This window comes from Erinaceus europaeus, chromosome 3, assembly GCF_950295315.1.
Source record: "Erinaceus europaeus chromosome 3, mEriEur2.1, whole genome shotgun sequence".
NCBI lineage: Eukaryota > Metazoa > Chordata > Mammalia > Eulipotyphla > Erinaceidae > Erinaceus > Erinaceus europaeus.
Window position 1 is genome coordinate 175,492,631 of NC_080164.1, and position 15,127 is coordinate 175,507,757.

Here is a 15,127-nt window from a genome sequence, read left to right on the forward strand (position 1 = left end):
TGTACGGAGTAAGACAATGTGCTTGAAGTTGCTTGATTAGAGCAGATGTAGTCCAAGCCCTCCCCACTGTCTGCATTATAAGGTCGAAAGTATTTACAACCTTCCCTTCTGGAAAACATTTTCTCTTGTTATCTAGTAAGACCATACTGGAATAACTAAACCTTGGGGTTAGTCTGTAGTGTCAGTGTATCTGCCATTACCTAGAGCAGGATGGGGAATATCACCCTGCAGGTTGTGTAGGATTTGGTCAGGCCCTGCCAAAACATCTGTAGGCAGGACTCGAAATGCAATAAAGCTAGAAGCTTGTTACATAGCAGCATCAAACGCTGATTTTAAAAAATACTTTTATTTGTTCTATTTTAATGAGCGATACAGACAGATACAGAGAAATAAAACAGAGTACTGTTCAGCTATGGTTTATGATGGTACAAGGGATTGAACTTGGACTTTGGAACCTCAGGCCTGAAAGTCTTTTTGCATAACCATTATGCTGTCTCCTCGGCCCCACTTGAGTGTTATTTTATTTCGTTATTTATTGCTATCATGGTTATCACTGGGGCTTGGGGACGGCACTATAAAACCATCACTCCTAGTAGCTTTATCTCCCCCTCTCCTCTCTCCTTTCTTATTAGATAGGGTAGAGAGAAATTGATAAGGGAGTGGAAAAGAGAGAGGGTGAAAGATAGACACCTGCAGACCTGCTTCACCCTGCAGGTGGGGAGTGAGGGCTCAAACCTGGCTCCTTGCACACAGTAATGTGTGTTGCTCAACCTGGTGCACCACTGCCTGAAATGTTCATTTTTAAACTGGTAATTTTGCATGGCTTGACAATGATGTTGTAAATATTCAAATGGCCCTTGTTGGAAAAGTGTCCTCCCCTGATCTAGAACATTAGTCCTATTCAAGCCCAACATTATATTTTCTCCAGAACACTCATGTTGCTCTCTTACAGTTCATAAATAAGTGAGGTTTTGTTTGTTTGTTTGTTTGTTTGCTTTACACCAGACTAGTGTTCAACTCTGGCATATGGTTCTATGGAAGACTGAACCTGGGACTTTGGAGCCTCAGGCATGAATCTCTCTCTGTTATTTGTTTGTTTGTTTACTTATTATTTTTGCCTCTAAGGTTATAGCTGGGAGTGGGTGGCTGCACTACAAATCCACTGCTCCTGTGGCTAATTTTTTTACTTTTTTTTGTTTTTAGATAGGACAGAGAGAAATTTAGAGGGCAGAGAGAAATTTAGAGGGGAGGGGAAGAAAGGGAGAAAGATTCCTGCAGATCTGCTTCATAGCTTGTGAAACCAACCCCCCTGAAGGTGGGGAGCCTGGGGGGGTGGGCTCTGCTGGCACTCATGTGGAGTGACTCCAGCCAGGGGGCAGGCCACTGAACCTCCTTTACTGGCTGTCAGGGCCCAGTGATTCAGACAGAAGGACTGGGGAGTATTTTGGTACAAACACTCATTTATTTGCAGATAGGTATAGGTTTATATACAGAGTTAAACAACGAACATTTTTCAACTATGTCAGAAATTACAGGTTTCTTAAAGGTCAGCTTGCCCCTATGATAGGGGGCTGGTATGACAAGAATTGACACAGATACATAAAGGTCAAGATAATTAGTCTCCATGATGCAGGCAGTTTAATTATCCAAAGGCATTTGAGAGAAGCATAGGGGTTAAACCAGTAAGGTGAGATAGAGAGAAGAAAAACAAGGCTTGATGTAAATCATAGATATCAAAGGACACAAGGAAATAAGATTTGGGGGTTTTTCACTGTCTGGTGTTAGGGGTGTATGATAGGGTGTGTTCTCCTTTATGATCAAAAGGTGAAGTGGATGTGTGAACTTTGAGTGAACCCTAAAGCAGGCAACCATTTGGCCTGCAGCTAGCAGGGAGAAACTAAGTGTGAGAGGCCTGTAGGCTTTCTGTGAGCTGGAGAGATTAACAAGGAGAAACTGAGTCTGGGAGACTTTTCCCTCTTGGCTCATCTCTATAACGAGAGAAGCTAACAAGTGGGGTGTCTTTCCAGACCTCCATCCAAGTATGGGAGAGCTTCCCTAAATTCTACCAAGCTTTCACATAGTCCCATAGGACTCTAACCAGTATCCTTGAGAGGTTCCTTGAACAAGGGCTCAAAGAACAAAGTATTTTGTGGGATTAACTCAGTGAGCCACACCCTGCAGCCCCCACCCCCCCTAGAGTTTTTTGGCGTAATCATTGTGCTATCTACCCCAGTCCTATATATAGGTTTTTAATCCATACACACATCTCCAAGTTCATAATTTATTATGAGAGAGCAGGAAAGAATAGAGAGGACAGAGAGAGAACAGAGCACTGCCCAGCCCTGGGGATTAAGCCTGCTGGGGATTACACCTGCTGCCTTTAAGACCTCCAGCATGCAAGTCCTGTGCTTTAACAGACTGAGCTATCTCCCCCGTTCTAAAAGTTGGCCTTTTACAAAGACTGCCCAGTAGTAATAATAACAACACACTAATCATGCAAAATTCTGCTCATTTTGATAGCATACTACTCAAAATATGGGATATCTAATCGGTGTCTTGTTTCTGTCCTCAAAACCCCACTGCTTGAAAAGAAAGCAGAAAGCAAACAAGCCAGCCACATAGAAATGTGAGGGTCAGATTATGCGAATATCTTTCATGCCTAAGGCCCTAGAGGTCCCAGGTTTGATTCCCTGTACCACCATAAGCCAGAGCTGAACAGTGCTTTGGTAAAAAGAAATCAATAAATGACGCAAATATAGACTGGGAGTGAGACATAGCTCAACGCAGGGCTATGCCAGTCTGAGGTCCCAGGTTCCATCCCAGGCGCTAGATATGTCAGAACTGAGCTGAGCGGTGCCTTTCTCCTAAAAGCCAAAACGTAGTGAGGGTGTGTGTGTTTGTTTTTGTTTTGTTTTTGGCCTGCTAACCCTTCCTAAAGACACACTCTCCTAACCCAACACTCCATAGGATTCTGGCTGCCCAGGGATGGGCATAGACCAGCCACTCTGCGGTCACCAGTTTAAGTGCCTTGCTTAAGGTCTGGCTGCGGACGGTGTGGACCCCCGCCCCTTCTTCTTTCTCCCTCACGCCCGCCTCAGACACTCCCCGCGCCTCTGGGCCCCGCACCGCGCCCGCCGCGCCCTCTGCTTCCGACCGCGGGCGCCAGCTCCTCGGCCGCGGCTCTCGGGCTTCTCCCTTTTGTTCAGCGATCTCCCGCAGTCCTCCCCGCAGCGCTCCAGCTCCTCCCCATGATGTGGAGGGGGTGCGGGCCCCGGGGGTGGGGTAGGGTTCCTGTTTACAGCCCAGGAGGCGATGAGCCCCATGTGGGCCCCGCACCTCCCGGACTTTCTCTGCCATCTCCCCGCCTACCCCCGCGCGCGGGACAAGGTGCCCAGTGCCCGGTGCCCGGCCACCCACTGGCCCCAGACACCCACTCCCCGCCCCCGATCGCGTAGCCCCTCCATGCACGAGGTTTGCGGTGCTTCCTCGGGGACCCGGGATACTGGCCGCGGGCGGGGCTGGCCGCCGCCTAGTCTGGAGCCTGGAGCCTGGAGCCCGGAGGCACCCACTTGTCCGCGGGCGTAAACCCCTCCAGGCCCCCGGCTCCCAGGCCCGCGCTGTGGCTTTGCGGGAGCGCTCCGCAGGCTGACAGCCGCAGGGGGCGTGTGCACGCAGGCGGGGGCGGGGACGGGGGGCGGGGCTCCCGGGGGGGCGGGGGCGGGGGCGGTGGTGCCCACTGCAGTGCGGGCCCGGGAGCGCCCCCCCAACACACCCCCCGGCTCGGCCGCGCGCGCACGGGCACCGGGTGGGCAGAGAGCACATCCGCGCCTGCCGCCCAGTGGCGATGGCCTCTGCCCTCGGCTGCAAAATGCAGGCGCCCGGGGCTTGCCGGGGCTCCGGGATGGACTGCGACCCCGAGATGCACGTGAAAATGTGCAAGAAGATCGCCCAGCTCACCAAGGTGAGGAGAGGCGCTGCGGGGCCGGGAGCTGCGTGTCCAGGGCGCACCGGGCGGGAAGGGCGTGCGGGCGGGAGATCTCAGGCTGAATCTCAGCTGAAACTTTCCTTCTGCCCGGACCTCCCACCCCGAGAGAGGCTTGACCTTTGGGTGGCACCTGCCTCTGGCAGCTGGCATGGGGAGCTTTGCCAGGGAAACTCCTCCCGACCACCCGTGCGCTTAGCAAGTGGCCGTGCCCCCCAGCGCGCGCACACACACACACACACACACACACACACATACACACAAACACACACACACACACACACACACACACACACACACACTCACCAGGTCGGTGCTGGGGGGGTGCGTGTGCGCGCACGCGCGCGTGTGTGTGTGTGCGTGTGCATGTGCGTGTGCGTGTGTGTGTGTGTGTTGGGGGGGGTCGATCTTGCCTGGAACTGTTTGCATTTCATCTACCGTCGTACTTCTGCTGGAGAGGGCCAAGGGTCCTGTGGGTTCTGTTTCAGCGCTGGACCCATTTATTCCGTGGGCAAATATTATGATTCGTTTGTGGAGTGCCTGCAGCTCGCGTGGCAGCGTGGTAAACCTGGAAGGCCGCCCACGGGAATTACTACCAAGCGGGGTGCAGATGTGTGCCCGAGCGTAAATGAGTAGCAGGCGCTCCACTAGTTATTGGCACATTTGCAGAGGACCTTGGGAGGCCCGCCAGCCCTTCTGCCTCACTCATCCTGCTGCTGCCCAGATGCACTCTCCCCTACTGTGGTGTCTTCCCCAAGAATGCCAGCCAGGTGATGCCTCACTAGCTTTATCAGTCCTCTGAGCCTCCCCAATCAGGACCCCCTAGTCACGCTTGGTGTTCCTCTCTGGTGCCTATTCTGTGGATGGAAACCACATTTACTGACCTCCTGGAACTCACCTCTGTGTGCAAGGATTGAGACTTGGGGCCCTCTCTTTAAATTTTTTTTTTTTTAGTTTTTAACTTTATGTCATTTGCAAGGACAGAGAGAAATTGAGAGAGAAGGAAGATAGAGGAGGAGAGACAGAGCTGCAGCTCTGCTTCACCACTTGTGGAGATGGGCTTGGTGATGTGTGCTCGCATCCAGGTGTGCACCTCCTAGCCAAGGTATTTTCTTTCAGGCAGGATGAACTCTTGCTGTGATAGAAGGTTAGGCCCAGGTTCTGTCTCTGTGTGGGGTATACTTTCTTCTTTCATTACCTCTCTCCCACTAACCCATGGCTACTATCTGGAGGGGGGAAGGGTCGATGGTAGTGGAGGGGATGGAGGTGGGAGGCAGCTAGACTCTCAAACGTTTTCCTCCCATTTGTCCCAAGGTACTGTGCACAGCGTCTTGGAATTGGACACTAGCTACTTCCCTGGCCCCTCCCTTTCACCTCTGCACAGGTCCTGACCACTAGTCTGTCTCCCAACATTCATCACTTTTGTCAAGGATTGAAAAGGGGGGGGGAGGGAGGCTGGTGGTGGCACACCTGGTTAAGCGCACACACTACAGCGCTCCAGGACCCGAGTTCAAGCCCCTGGTCCCCACCTGCAGAGGGGAAGCCTCACAATTGGTGAAGCAGGGCTGCAGATATCTCTCTGTCTCTTACCCTCTCTTCTCCTCCTCCTATCTCATTTCCTCTGTCTCTATCCAATAAGAAAATAAATAAATAATAAAAATAATAACCTTTAAAAAGGGGGGGAGGGGGGACACCCTGTGGAGGCCTTGGCTTGTCTGAATGACACCCCCGATCTAATCTACAGTCCCCTAAGGAGTGACACCCAGCCCCCAAATGGACTTACTCAAGGTGTGAGGCATAGGGGAAGGCATCTTTGCTGCCTTCAGAAGATCTAAACTATTTTCAGAGGAACAAGGTTGGAAATGCACAGAGAAAACCAGAAGGGCACAGCATAATCAGTTGCTAAATTGGGTGTTTCAAATGAGGAGTGCTAGAGAAGAAAAACAAAGGGTAAGTCACTGTGGGCCCATACAGGAGAGCTTTTATGGAAAAGGTGACTCTTGAGTTCAGTCAGCAGGTACACTGTGCCTGCTGTGAACCACACACACTCCTGAATGTCAGAGGCATAGAAATAACAATAACACTATCCCCGACTTGAGATATGACAAGCCTGTGAACGGACCATTTTAATCTAATATGGTGGCCATTCCTCTGCTTAAGTATAAAACACGCCCGTCGTGGACCTAGCATTGAAGACAAAGCAGCGAAGAGAGGAGATGGGATACCTAGCACAAACAAGCCAGAACTGAGCAGTACTCTGGTGTGTGTGTGTGTGTGTGTGTGTGTGTGTATCTTTTGGTTTTTCTTATTTTAAAAAATGCATAAATAAATAAAATATTCAAAAACAAAACTATAAATAAAGAGTTTCAGAACATTTCCATCATCCCAAAGGAAGCCATCTTGTTTGTTGCCCATTTGCAATCAGGTCCCATCTCTACCCCCACAATACCCACCACTAATCTGTCGTTTCTGGGCTGGAAACTTTCCCCATAAGTTTGTCTTTTCTGGGCACTTTGTATTAATGTAATGATCCAACAGGTCAGCTTTCCATCAGATTCCCCCCCCCCCACTTAGTTGTTAAGTCATGCTTTTAAGGTTTATTCACATTGTAGCATAGATTGTTCATTCACTCGTATTTATCTACCATATTCCATTTATCCATTCACCATAAAGGACATTTAGTTATTTCTTCTTAGAAGATATGACAGGACAGGGAGATAACATAATAGTTATGCAGAAGACTTAATGCCTGAGACTCCAGGGGTCCAGGTCCACTCCCCAGCACCACCATAAAGCAGAGTCGAACAGTGCTCCAGTAAAAAACAAACAAAAAACTCCTTTGGGTGTTCTAAGTCCTTAAAATTCACCAGCACTGCTACAAATGTTTTATTTTGGTGCAAATTTTTGTGTAGAGAAATTTTCATTATTCCAGTGTAAGTACTTACTTAGGAATGGAATGGTTTGTTGGATTGTATAGTAAATGTACACTTAATTTTTGGCTTTTTTTTTTATCAGACCACTGCTCAGTTCTTGATTTATGTGGTGTCAAGGATTAAACCTGGGATTTCTGAGTCTGGAGCACAAAAATCTGTTGTGTAAACCACTGTGCTAACTCCCTGGCCTTACTGTTTTTTTTTTATGTGGTACCAGCAATCGAACATAGGACTTTGGCCTGTGAGGCATGCATTCTACTGATGAGCTATCTCCCCATCCATACTTAATGTTATTGAAGTAACGTTGCATTACAACAGTGTCAGGCTGCGCCACGAAGAAGAGAGAGAGGAGATCCAAATGAAGAGGGAACACAAATCTTTATTCGCAGAGACACCTCAGAGTTGGGTGAGAGCGCAGTGGTTTGGGCTACATGGAGGTAGCAAAAAATGGCCGCCTCCCAGACCACCCTCCCTTGCGTCTAATCACCAATGTGAAAAATGGGCAAAAGGGGCGAGGGGCGGAAGAAGAAGGGCTTTATAGGGCAACAACTAGGAGTGACGTGTCGGGACAGGATTGGTTGAAAAAGACACTGCGAGAATATCGCAGGAAGTGGCAAAGTCTGAGGGGACAGTTTGGCAGATGTGACTGCATCTGCATAATTCCCCAGCACAACAGTATATCAGTTTGGGGGGTACTGTACTAAAAGTTAGCATCTATGTTTCCTACATTAGGGAGGAAGTGCAAAGCATTACTTTCAAAGCACTGCATTTTATAGATCTGAGAAAACAAGATAGAGAAACCCAATAATTAAATGGGACAAAGCATTCGGAATAGGTGAATCTGGGTAAAGGGTAATTGGATGTTGCCTGTGTTCTTTTCCTGGCAGGAACCCCCTGGGCAGTTTAAAATTATTTTTATGTAAAAAGTTTTAGATCAAACCAAAAGTGTACAAGGGCAACAGGTCTCATTTTAGGAGAAGAAAGAAAAGGGATGGGATGGAGGGGGGCGGAGAGGAGGAAACAAGTATGATTTCTTTTTCCTTGAAACCCCTTATGACTTTTTGACATTCACAGAGATTTGAGAAGTCTAGTGTTGTTTTTTTTTGTATTTATTTTTGTTTTTATGAGCAAGAAGACTAACCTAAACATTGAACCGGGCACAGGTGTGCAAAGTGTGTGCTCTGCCACTGAGCAGCCTCTTCTCTGCTGCAGAGAAGTTCCCTCTTGGAGCAAGTGAAGGCTTAAACTGTCAGGTGATCCCAAGGCAGCAGTGCGGATGTGTGGGTGAACAGGAGGCACCAAGTCCACCTGCATTGTGGAAGCTGTTGACCCTCAAAGCAGCAGGCAGGTTCATTGGCCTGTCTCTGGGTCCGCTTTCTGTTTATTAAAAATATATATTTATGTGTTTCTTTAGTTTTTTTATTTTGATAATGATAGAAACTGAGAGGAAAGGGAGAGATAGAGAGGGAGAGAAAGACACCTGTAGCACTGTGTCACCACTCATAATACTTTGTCCCGGTAGGTGGGAGCCAGGAGCTTGAACTAGGGTCCTTGAGCACTGTGATATACGAGCTTAACCAGGTGTGCCTGCACCGGCCTCTGAGCCTGTTCCTGTTGAGAGACAGCCTCCCAGCCATCCCCACAGTGTCTTCATTCTCTGCCTCTCTCCATATCCTCAGGTCCAGAGAACTGACTTCCCTTCAGCCCCACAGGACCTTAGCTCCAACTTGGAAGGAAGGATAGTCTTTCACCCTGAGTACGAGTCATAATAAAAAGACTTTACAAGAAGAAATGGGGTGGGAAAGCATGAATTAATTCCCTCTCCTTGAGCTATCTCTTTTCTCCCGTTGAAGACATGGGAACTCAGACCACTAGCATCCAGACACACCTCACAGTAGCAACAGTAGGTTAAAATGAGTCACACCTTTGTCGTTGTTTGTTTGTTTCCAACTATACATGAAACTATGTTTGCACTGTAGTCAAGTACTCCATGCCACGTCTATAATTATGATGAATGCCCTTTATGAATAAAAAAGCCCTTTACCATGGAAGAAATGAAATCCTGCTCTCCTCCCCATAGCTGGGTCCAGAGGGCACTCTGCTAAAAGCAAGAAGCCAGATGGAGAAAGACTAAGAGTGAGTGATTCCACTCATACATGGTAAAAGAGAACGCAAATGGATGAACTAAATAACACAGTAACAGAGCCGGGTGGTGATGCACCTGGTTGAGCGCACACATTACGGTGCACAAGGACCTGGGTTCAAGGCCTTGGTCCTCACCTGCAGGGGAAAGCTTAATAAGTGGTGAGGCAGTGCTACAAGTGTCTCTGTCTTTCACCCTCGCTGTCTCCCTCTACCCTCTTGATTTCTGGCTATCTCTTATCCAGTAAATAAAGAGAATAAAAATAATTTTAAATAACACAATAACTTTTGGACATACAACCAAGTAGTCGATATTAGAAGGGAAGGAGGGAGATTGGGGGACTGTAAATCAGGACCAAAAGGACACACATGTTGAATGCAATGCACACCGGAAATCTAGATAATGCTAGAATGTGTTGTTACTTCAATTTTTTTTAAAAAAGATACCCAGACACTTATTAAAGCTGAGATGAAAGGTTGTGCTGATGTGTCAAAGACTCCAATGAAAATACATCAATCAATCAATCAATCAATGGACAAAGGCAGATGGCAAGCCAAAGTATAAGGGGGTTGGCATTGGACTGCTCATGAGTCTTAACACAGTTGGCATCAGCTGATCATCAGAGACCTTCCCTGACTTCTCAGTCCAAAGGGTCCTTTCTCTGTAATTAAGAAGACGACTTCTTCTGGGTGTGAGTTGTGAGCTTTTGCTGACTTCGAGGCCAGACACAGGATGAGCGTGGCAGATGTCCAGGGCTCTTCCCTGTGGGTGTGGAGGAATTGTAGAGAGACAGCAACCGGCCACCTGGAACAAAGTCAGCCCTCTGGGGAGGTGTATGTGTGTGTGGTGAAACAGAAGACTGGGGCCATGTCCTCAGGCAATAGGACAGATATCTGTCCCCACGAGTCCTCAGGACAGGCTGCCACTTGAGCCCTGTGCCCCTTGTGCTCATGGCTGGAAGGTGCAGAAGTTTTATTGCACCTTGGCTCCCTTGACAATATGCTCCGCCTGCAGGAGCTTGTCAGGGGACAGATGTTTAAAGAGTTCATCTAGGAGTCTAGATGTGAAAACCACATATGTGTTTGAACAAGCCCAGTCCGTTGGAATCTTTTCACTTAATGATGTAACTTACAGCTACCTCTCAAAAACACTTCTCCTTGTAAGATTGTGTGAACATAAGTCTGGTGTCCTTGAACCCTACTAAGATACCCCCAATTCGACACCACTGTTCTGCTCTCTGCATTTCCTTCCATCCCATCCTTCTCCCACCCTTTCTTCACACAGCAGCCAGAGGACTCTGTAGTCTGAATCAAAGACTTAGACACTGTTGTTGGGTGTAGACAGGATATAGGTGCTTTGGGAAACCCTCAGGCAGTTCCTCAAACAGTTAAACAGAGAGTTACCCAAAACAGGGGTCATAAACCCAAGAGAAATTGAAACACACTCACACAGAAATAAGTACACCAGTGTTCATAATATCATCATCATTGTCACCACCACCATCATCATCATCATTATTTTTCAGAGATAGGATCTTGGGCACACTTCAATGCTCTTGGGTGAACATTTTCATATTGATAGAGAGACAGATCAAGAGACAGCAAGGGAAAGAGAAAGGGCAAAATATAACAGCACTGGAGCTACTCCAAGTGCTATGGTATTGCTATGTGGTGTCAGGACTTGAACTTGGGATTCATATCTGCTGGTCCTATTCAGTGAGCTGTCTTTCTAGCTCCATCACTGGGAGTCAGTCCTAATGGCAGGAAAAAGTGAAAACCAGCAAAATGTTGAGGATGAGATAGGTAGGTAGACAAAAAAGGGAGTGAGAGGTGTGGGGCAGAGGACAGAAGAACTGAAATCCATGGATGGAAGCAAGCATGAAGTAATGTGACCACAGACCACAGAACATCTGGAGCCCATCCAAAGCTGCAAGAAGCAGAGACAGACCCTTCTCATGGCCGTGGGAGCTGTCCCTGCAGTTACCTTGAGTTTGATCTGATCTGCAGCATGCTGGAGAATCAGGGTCTGCTGTCTGAACCCCCTCCCCCAGGGAAAACCTACCTCCTGGCGTTCGGTCACAGCATTCTTTTCACTGCTATTGGAGGGTTTTTCCTTCTCAGACTCCCATGTGAGGCTTGCCTCAAATGTTTTTCAGAATCACCTCAGGATGCTGCACAAGGGAATGCAAACTGTTGCAGACCCATGGAAAGCAGTATGGTAGAATCCGTACAACAAATAGAGATGGAAAGACCTTTTGGTGCAGCATACCATGCCTAAGTATTTATCCAAAGAAAACAAAAACACTGATTCTGAAGGCCATTTGCACCCATCCCATATTCACAATAGCCTGGTATGGAATCAGCCTAAATGCACATCTGCAGATTGCTGGATAAAGAAGCTGTGAGGCAGGTTTTATTTTTACTTTTATTTTTTAAATTTTATTGGTAACTTAATAATAATGGACAAGATTGTGGGATAAGAGGGGTATAATTCCACATAATTCCCACCACCAGAGTTCCACATACCCTCCCCTCCATTGGAAGGCTCCCTAGTCTTAATCCCTCTGGGAGTATGGACCCAGGATCATTATGGGGTGCAGAAGGTGGAAGGTCTGGCTTCTGTAATTAATTCTCTACTGGACATAGGTGTTGACAGGTGGATCCATACTCCCAGCCTGTTTATCTTTCCCTAGTGGGGAAGGGCTCTGGAGAGGTAGGGTTCCAGGGTACATTGGTGAAGTTGATTGCCCAGGAAAGTCAGGTTGGCATCATGGTAGCATCTGCAACTTGGTGGCTAAAAAGCATGAAAATGTAAAGCAGAATAAATTGTTTAGTAATCAGGAACCTAAAGGTAATAGCAGACGAGATTTGGAGGTCTTCCTGTTGGAAGAAGCTAGGAAGTCTATTTTAGGTGTATTCCAAGGGCCTATGACTTTACTAATTTTTGCCTGACAGCTAACATGTAGGTGGGCTAAAAATATTGTCTGAGAAGATAGTGTCAGATAATAGGACTAGAAAGCTGGATCAGAGCACAGAGTAGCTCTCAAAATATGGGAAAAGTATATAAATATTATTTACTACTGTAAACCCCATTGGTCTTACCTTAGGGCCATTGTCTATTCATGTTCAGCACAGGAACCTGTGCAACCTCTGCATCCCTGCCAGTCTGAGTTCACAGTCCATGGTCACAGCTAGGAACATTCTAGGCTGCTCTCATTTCAGGACCCATCTTCCTTGAGTGGCAGAATGTTGACCCAGCCTTCCTTCAGAAAGTGGGGCAGTTCCTACCATTGTTGTTCTACATTGAGGGCAAGGTTCTATAGAGGCCCACAAGAGGGTCCACTACGTTGTTCCTGGTGGAAATGACCAATGATAGTGGAGAGAGGGATCTGTTAGATGTCTAGACCCATCATATTTATGTGGGAATCCCAGGGTTCCCTGACTAGTGCCTCAGATGATGGGGTGACCTGGTAGTCACCAAAAGGGCCATCATTAAAGTGTGCTGGTCTCTTGCCCTTGTCCAGCTTTTGCATTCCTTACTTTATCTGACAGGGTTAGACTTCAAGTGGCCGAGGGGTATAGTAAGTAGGTAAAGAGGGTATCTGGATCAAAACAGAAAATATTTGATTAAGTACTTTATGGTTTCTTTCTTTTAGGTCTTTACTGGCTTGCTGCATTTATTGAGTCACTGCAGACCATTCCACACTTTCACTTTAAGGGATATATTTCCCCCTAACTTATATATCCATGTGCACATGTGCTCTGTCTCATGGGCCCTAGTCTATATGTAGGTTCTGTAACTTTCTTTAGGAAGCGTGCCACTGGAATGGAATAAAAGAGTCCTAAGAGCTAGGAAAGGTCTCACCAGAGGATTGGAGCTGGAAAGTTGACATCCCAGGCCTGGCCTCTCTGGACACAGTCTGAAGTGAAACATGTCCAGGTGGCACAGCTTGCCTTGATTTGGTTGAGATCAGCAGATGCAGGATCACATGGTGTGGATCCAGAGAAGCATGAAGGAAAATGAGCAAAGCCCCAGAGGTCCCAGAACTGGGAGAAATGCTGTTTTTTTTTTTTTTTATATATATATAGAGAATGGGGAAGGTTCCTTGCTATCTTAGAGTTAAAGAGGGCAATAGACAATTACTGTTATAACCAAGTTATTTGGGAACTTGGTTTACTTTGAAAATCCCATGGTGAGAATTTCCTGTACATACAAGATCTTACCATGATTTATGTCATTTAATGCTATTTACAAATAACTATATCTTACATACCAACAAGACCCATTGCTTCTGGTCTCCCTGGTTTACGATGATAGGTGATTTGATATTAAAAAAAAAAGGTAAGAACCAAGCAGATGAAATTAGGGGTCTTCATGTGGGAAGAAGCTAGGAAGTCTATTTTAGGTATGTTCCAAGGGGCCTTTGACTCCAGTAGTTTTTGCCTGATAACCCACATGCAGGTGGACTGAATCTTGACCTGTTGCCTGACCCCAAGCTGACCCTGGCTGGCAGTAGACATCTGTCCTATTGGGTCTGCTTTCTAGAAGCTCTTCAGACCTGTGCTGCTCAAACTTCAGTGTTGTTATTGTTGTTTAAATCTTTTACAGCTTTATTTTCTTTATTTTAATTTTTTTATATTTATTTTCCCCTTTTTGTTGCTCTTGTTTTTTATTGTTGTTGCAGTTATTGTTGTTGTTATTGATGTTGTTGTGTCAGATAAAACAGAGAGAAATGGAGAGAGGAGGGAAAGACAGAGAGGGGGAGAGAAAGATAGACACCTGCCGATCTGCTTTACCGCCTGTGAAGCGACTCCCCTGTATGTGGGGAGCCTGGGGGCTCGAACCGGGATCCTTAGTATGGTCCTTGTGCATTGCGCCATGTGTGCTTAACCCGCTGCGCTACTGCCCGTCTCCCAAAGCTTTATTTTTTATATACCTCCTGGAGCGCTACATAAAGGGAGAGGTAAGAGCAGCACTTTGGTATATGTTGTATTGCAGATTCAACTCGGGCTCCTAGACTTGCAGGTCCTGAGATCCACAGCTACCTCACCTCCTGGGCTGCTCAGACTCAAGTGTTAAACACAAATAGCTGGCTGGGCTCTACCTGTGTCTTTTCTCATTCAGTTGGTCAAGGATGAGGCCTGAGATTTGCAGTTTCGACAAACCCCAGCAAGATTTTTGTCCTCAGAGGTTTAAACATAGTTCAAAGTAATCCAATTATTTTTGTAAAGTTTTTAAAAAATATTTATTAAAAAAAATAAATATTCCCTTTTGTTGCTCTTGTTTTAATGTAGTTGTTATTGTTGTTGTTATTGATGTTGTCGTTGTTGGATCGGACAGAGAAACAGAGAAAGGAGGGGAAGACAGAGAGGGGGAGAGAAAGACAGATACCTGCAGACCTGCTTCACTGCCTGTGAAGCGACTCCCCTGCAGGTGGGGAGCCGGGGGCTCGAACCGGGATCCTTATGCCAGTCCTTGCACTTTGCGCCACGTGCACTTAACTTGCTGAGCTACCGCCCCATTCCCAACAATTATTTTTTTTCTAACTATCTTTACTTATTTATTGGATAGAGATAGCCATAAATTAAGAGGGGAAGGGCATGATAGAGAGGAAGAGAGACAGAGAGACACCTGCAGCCCTGCTTCACCACTTGCAAAGCTTTCCCCCTGCAGGTGGGGGTGGGGGCTTAAGTCCTTGCACACTGAAACATGTGCACTCAACCTAGTATGCAACCGCCCAGCCCCCAAAGTAATCCAGTTCTTATTACTGAATATTTGTGAGACATATGCACTCTGCTAGAAGCTGTAGAAAGCCCTCAGTGGGGAAGGCACCAACTGGAGAACCCTATTCATCCTATGCCTTGCTCAAACCGTAGTGTGCTGCATGCTTGTCTTGGGGCCAGGCGGTAGCACATCTGTTTAAATGCTCCCATTAAAGTGTACAAGAATTACAAGTGTACAAGGTTACCCAGGCTCAAGATTCTGGTCCCCACCTACAGGGGGAAAGCTTTATGAATGGTGAAGCAGGACTGCAGGTGTCTCTCTGCATCTCTTCCTTTTCTATTGCTC

General features: G+C 47.0%; 1 protein-coding gene across 3 annotated transcripts in view; it reads left to right on the forward strand.

Annotated features, from left to right (window-relative positions):
- The first annotated feature begins 3,686 nt into the window (after positions 1-3,686).
- Positions 3,687-15,127, forward strand: part of FAM184B (family with sequence similarity 184 member B) — a 123,817-nt gene continuing 112,376 nt past the window's right edge. For all 3 annotated transcript variants that reach the window (XM_060188295.1, XM_060188297.1, XM_060188296.1), the window contains exon 1: positions 3,687-3,961. In XM_060188295.1, coding sequence (XP_060044278.1) covers positions 3,845-3,961 — 117 coding nt within the window. In that variant the 5' untranslated portion in view covers positions 3,687-3,844. The remainder of the gene's footprint in view (positions 3,962-15,127) is intronic.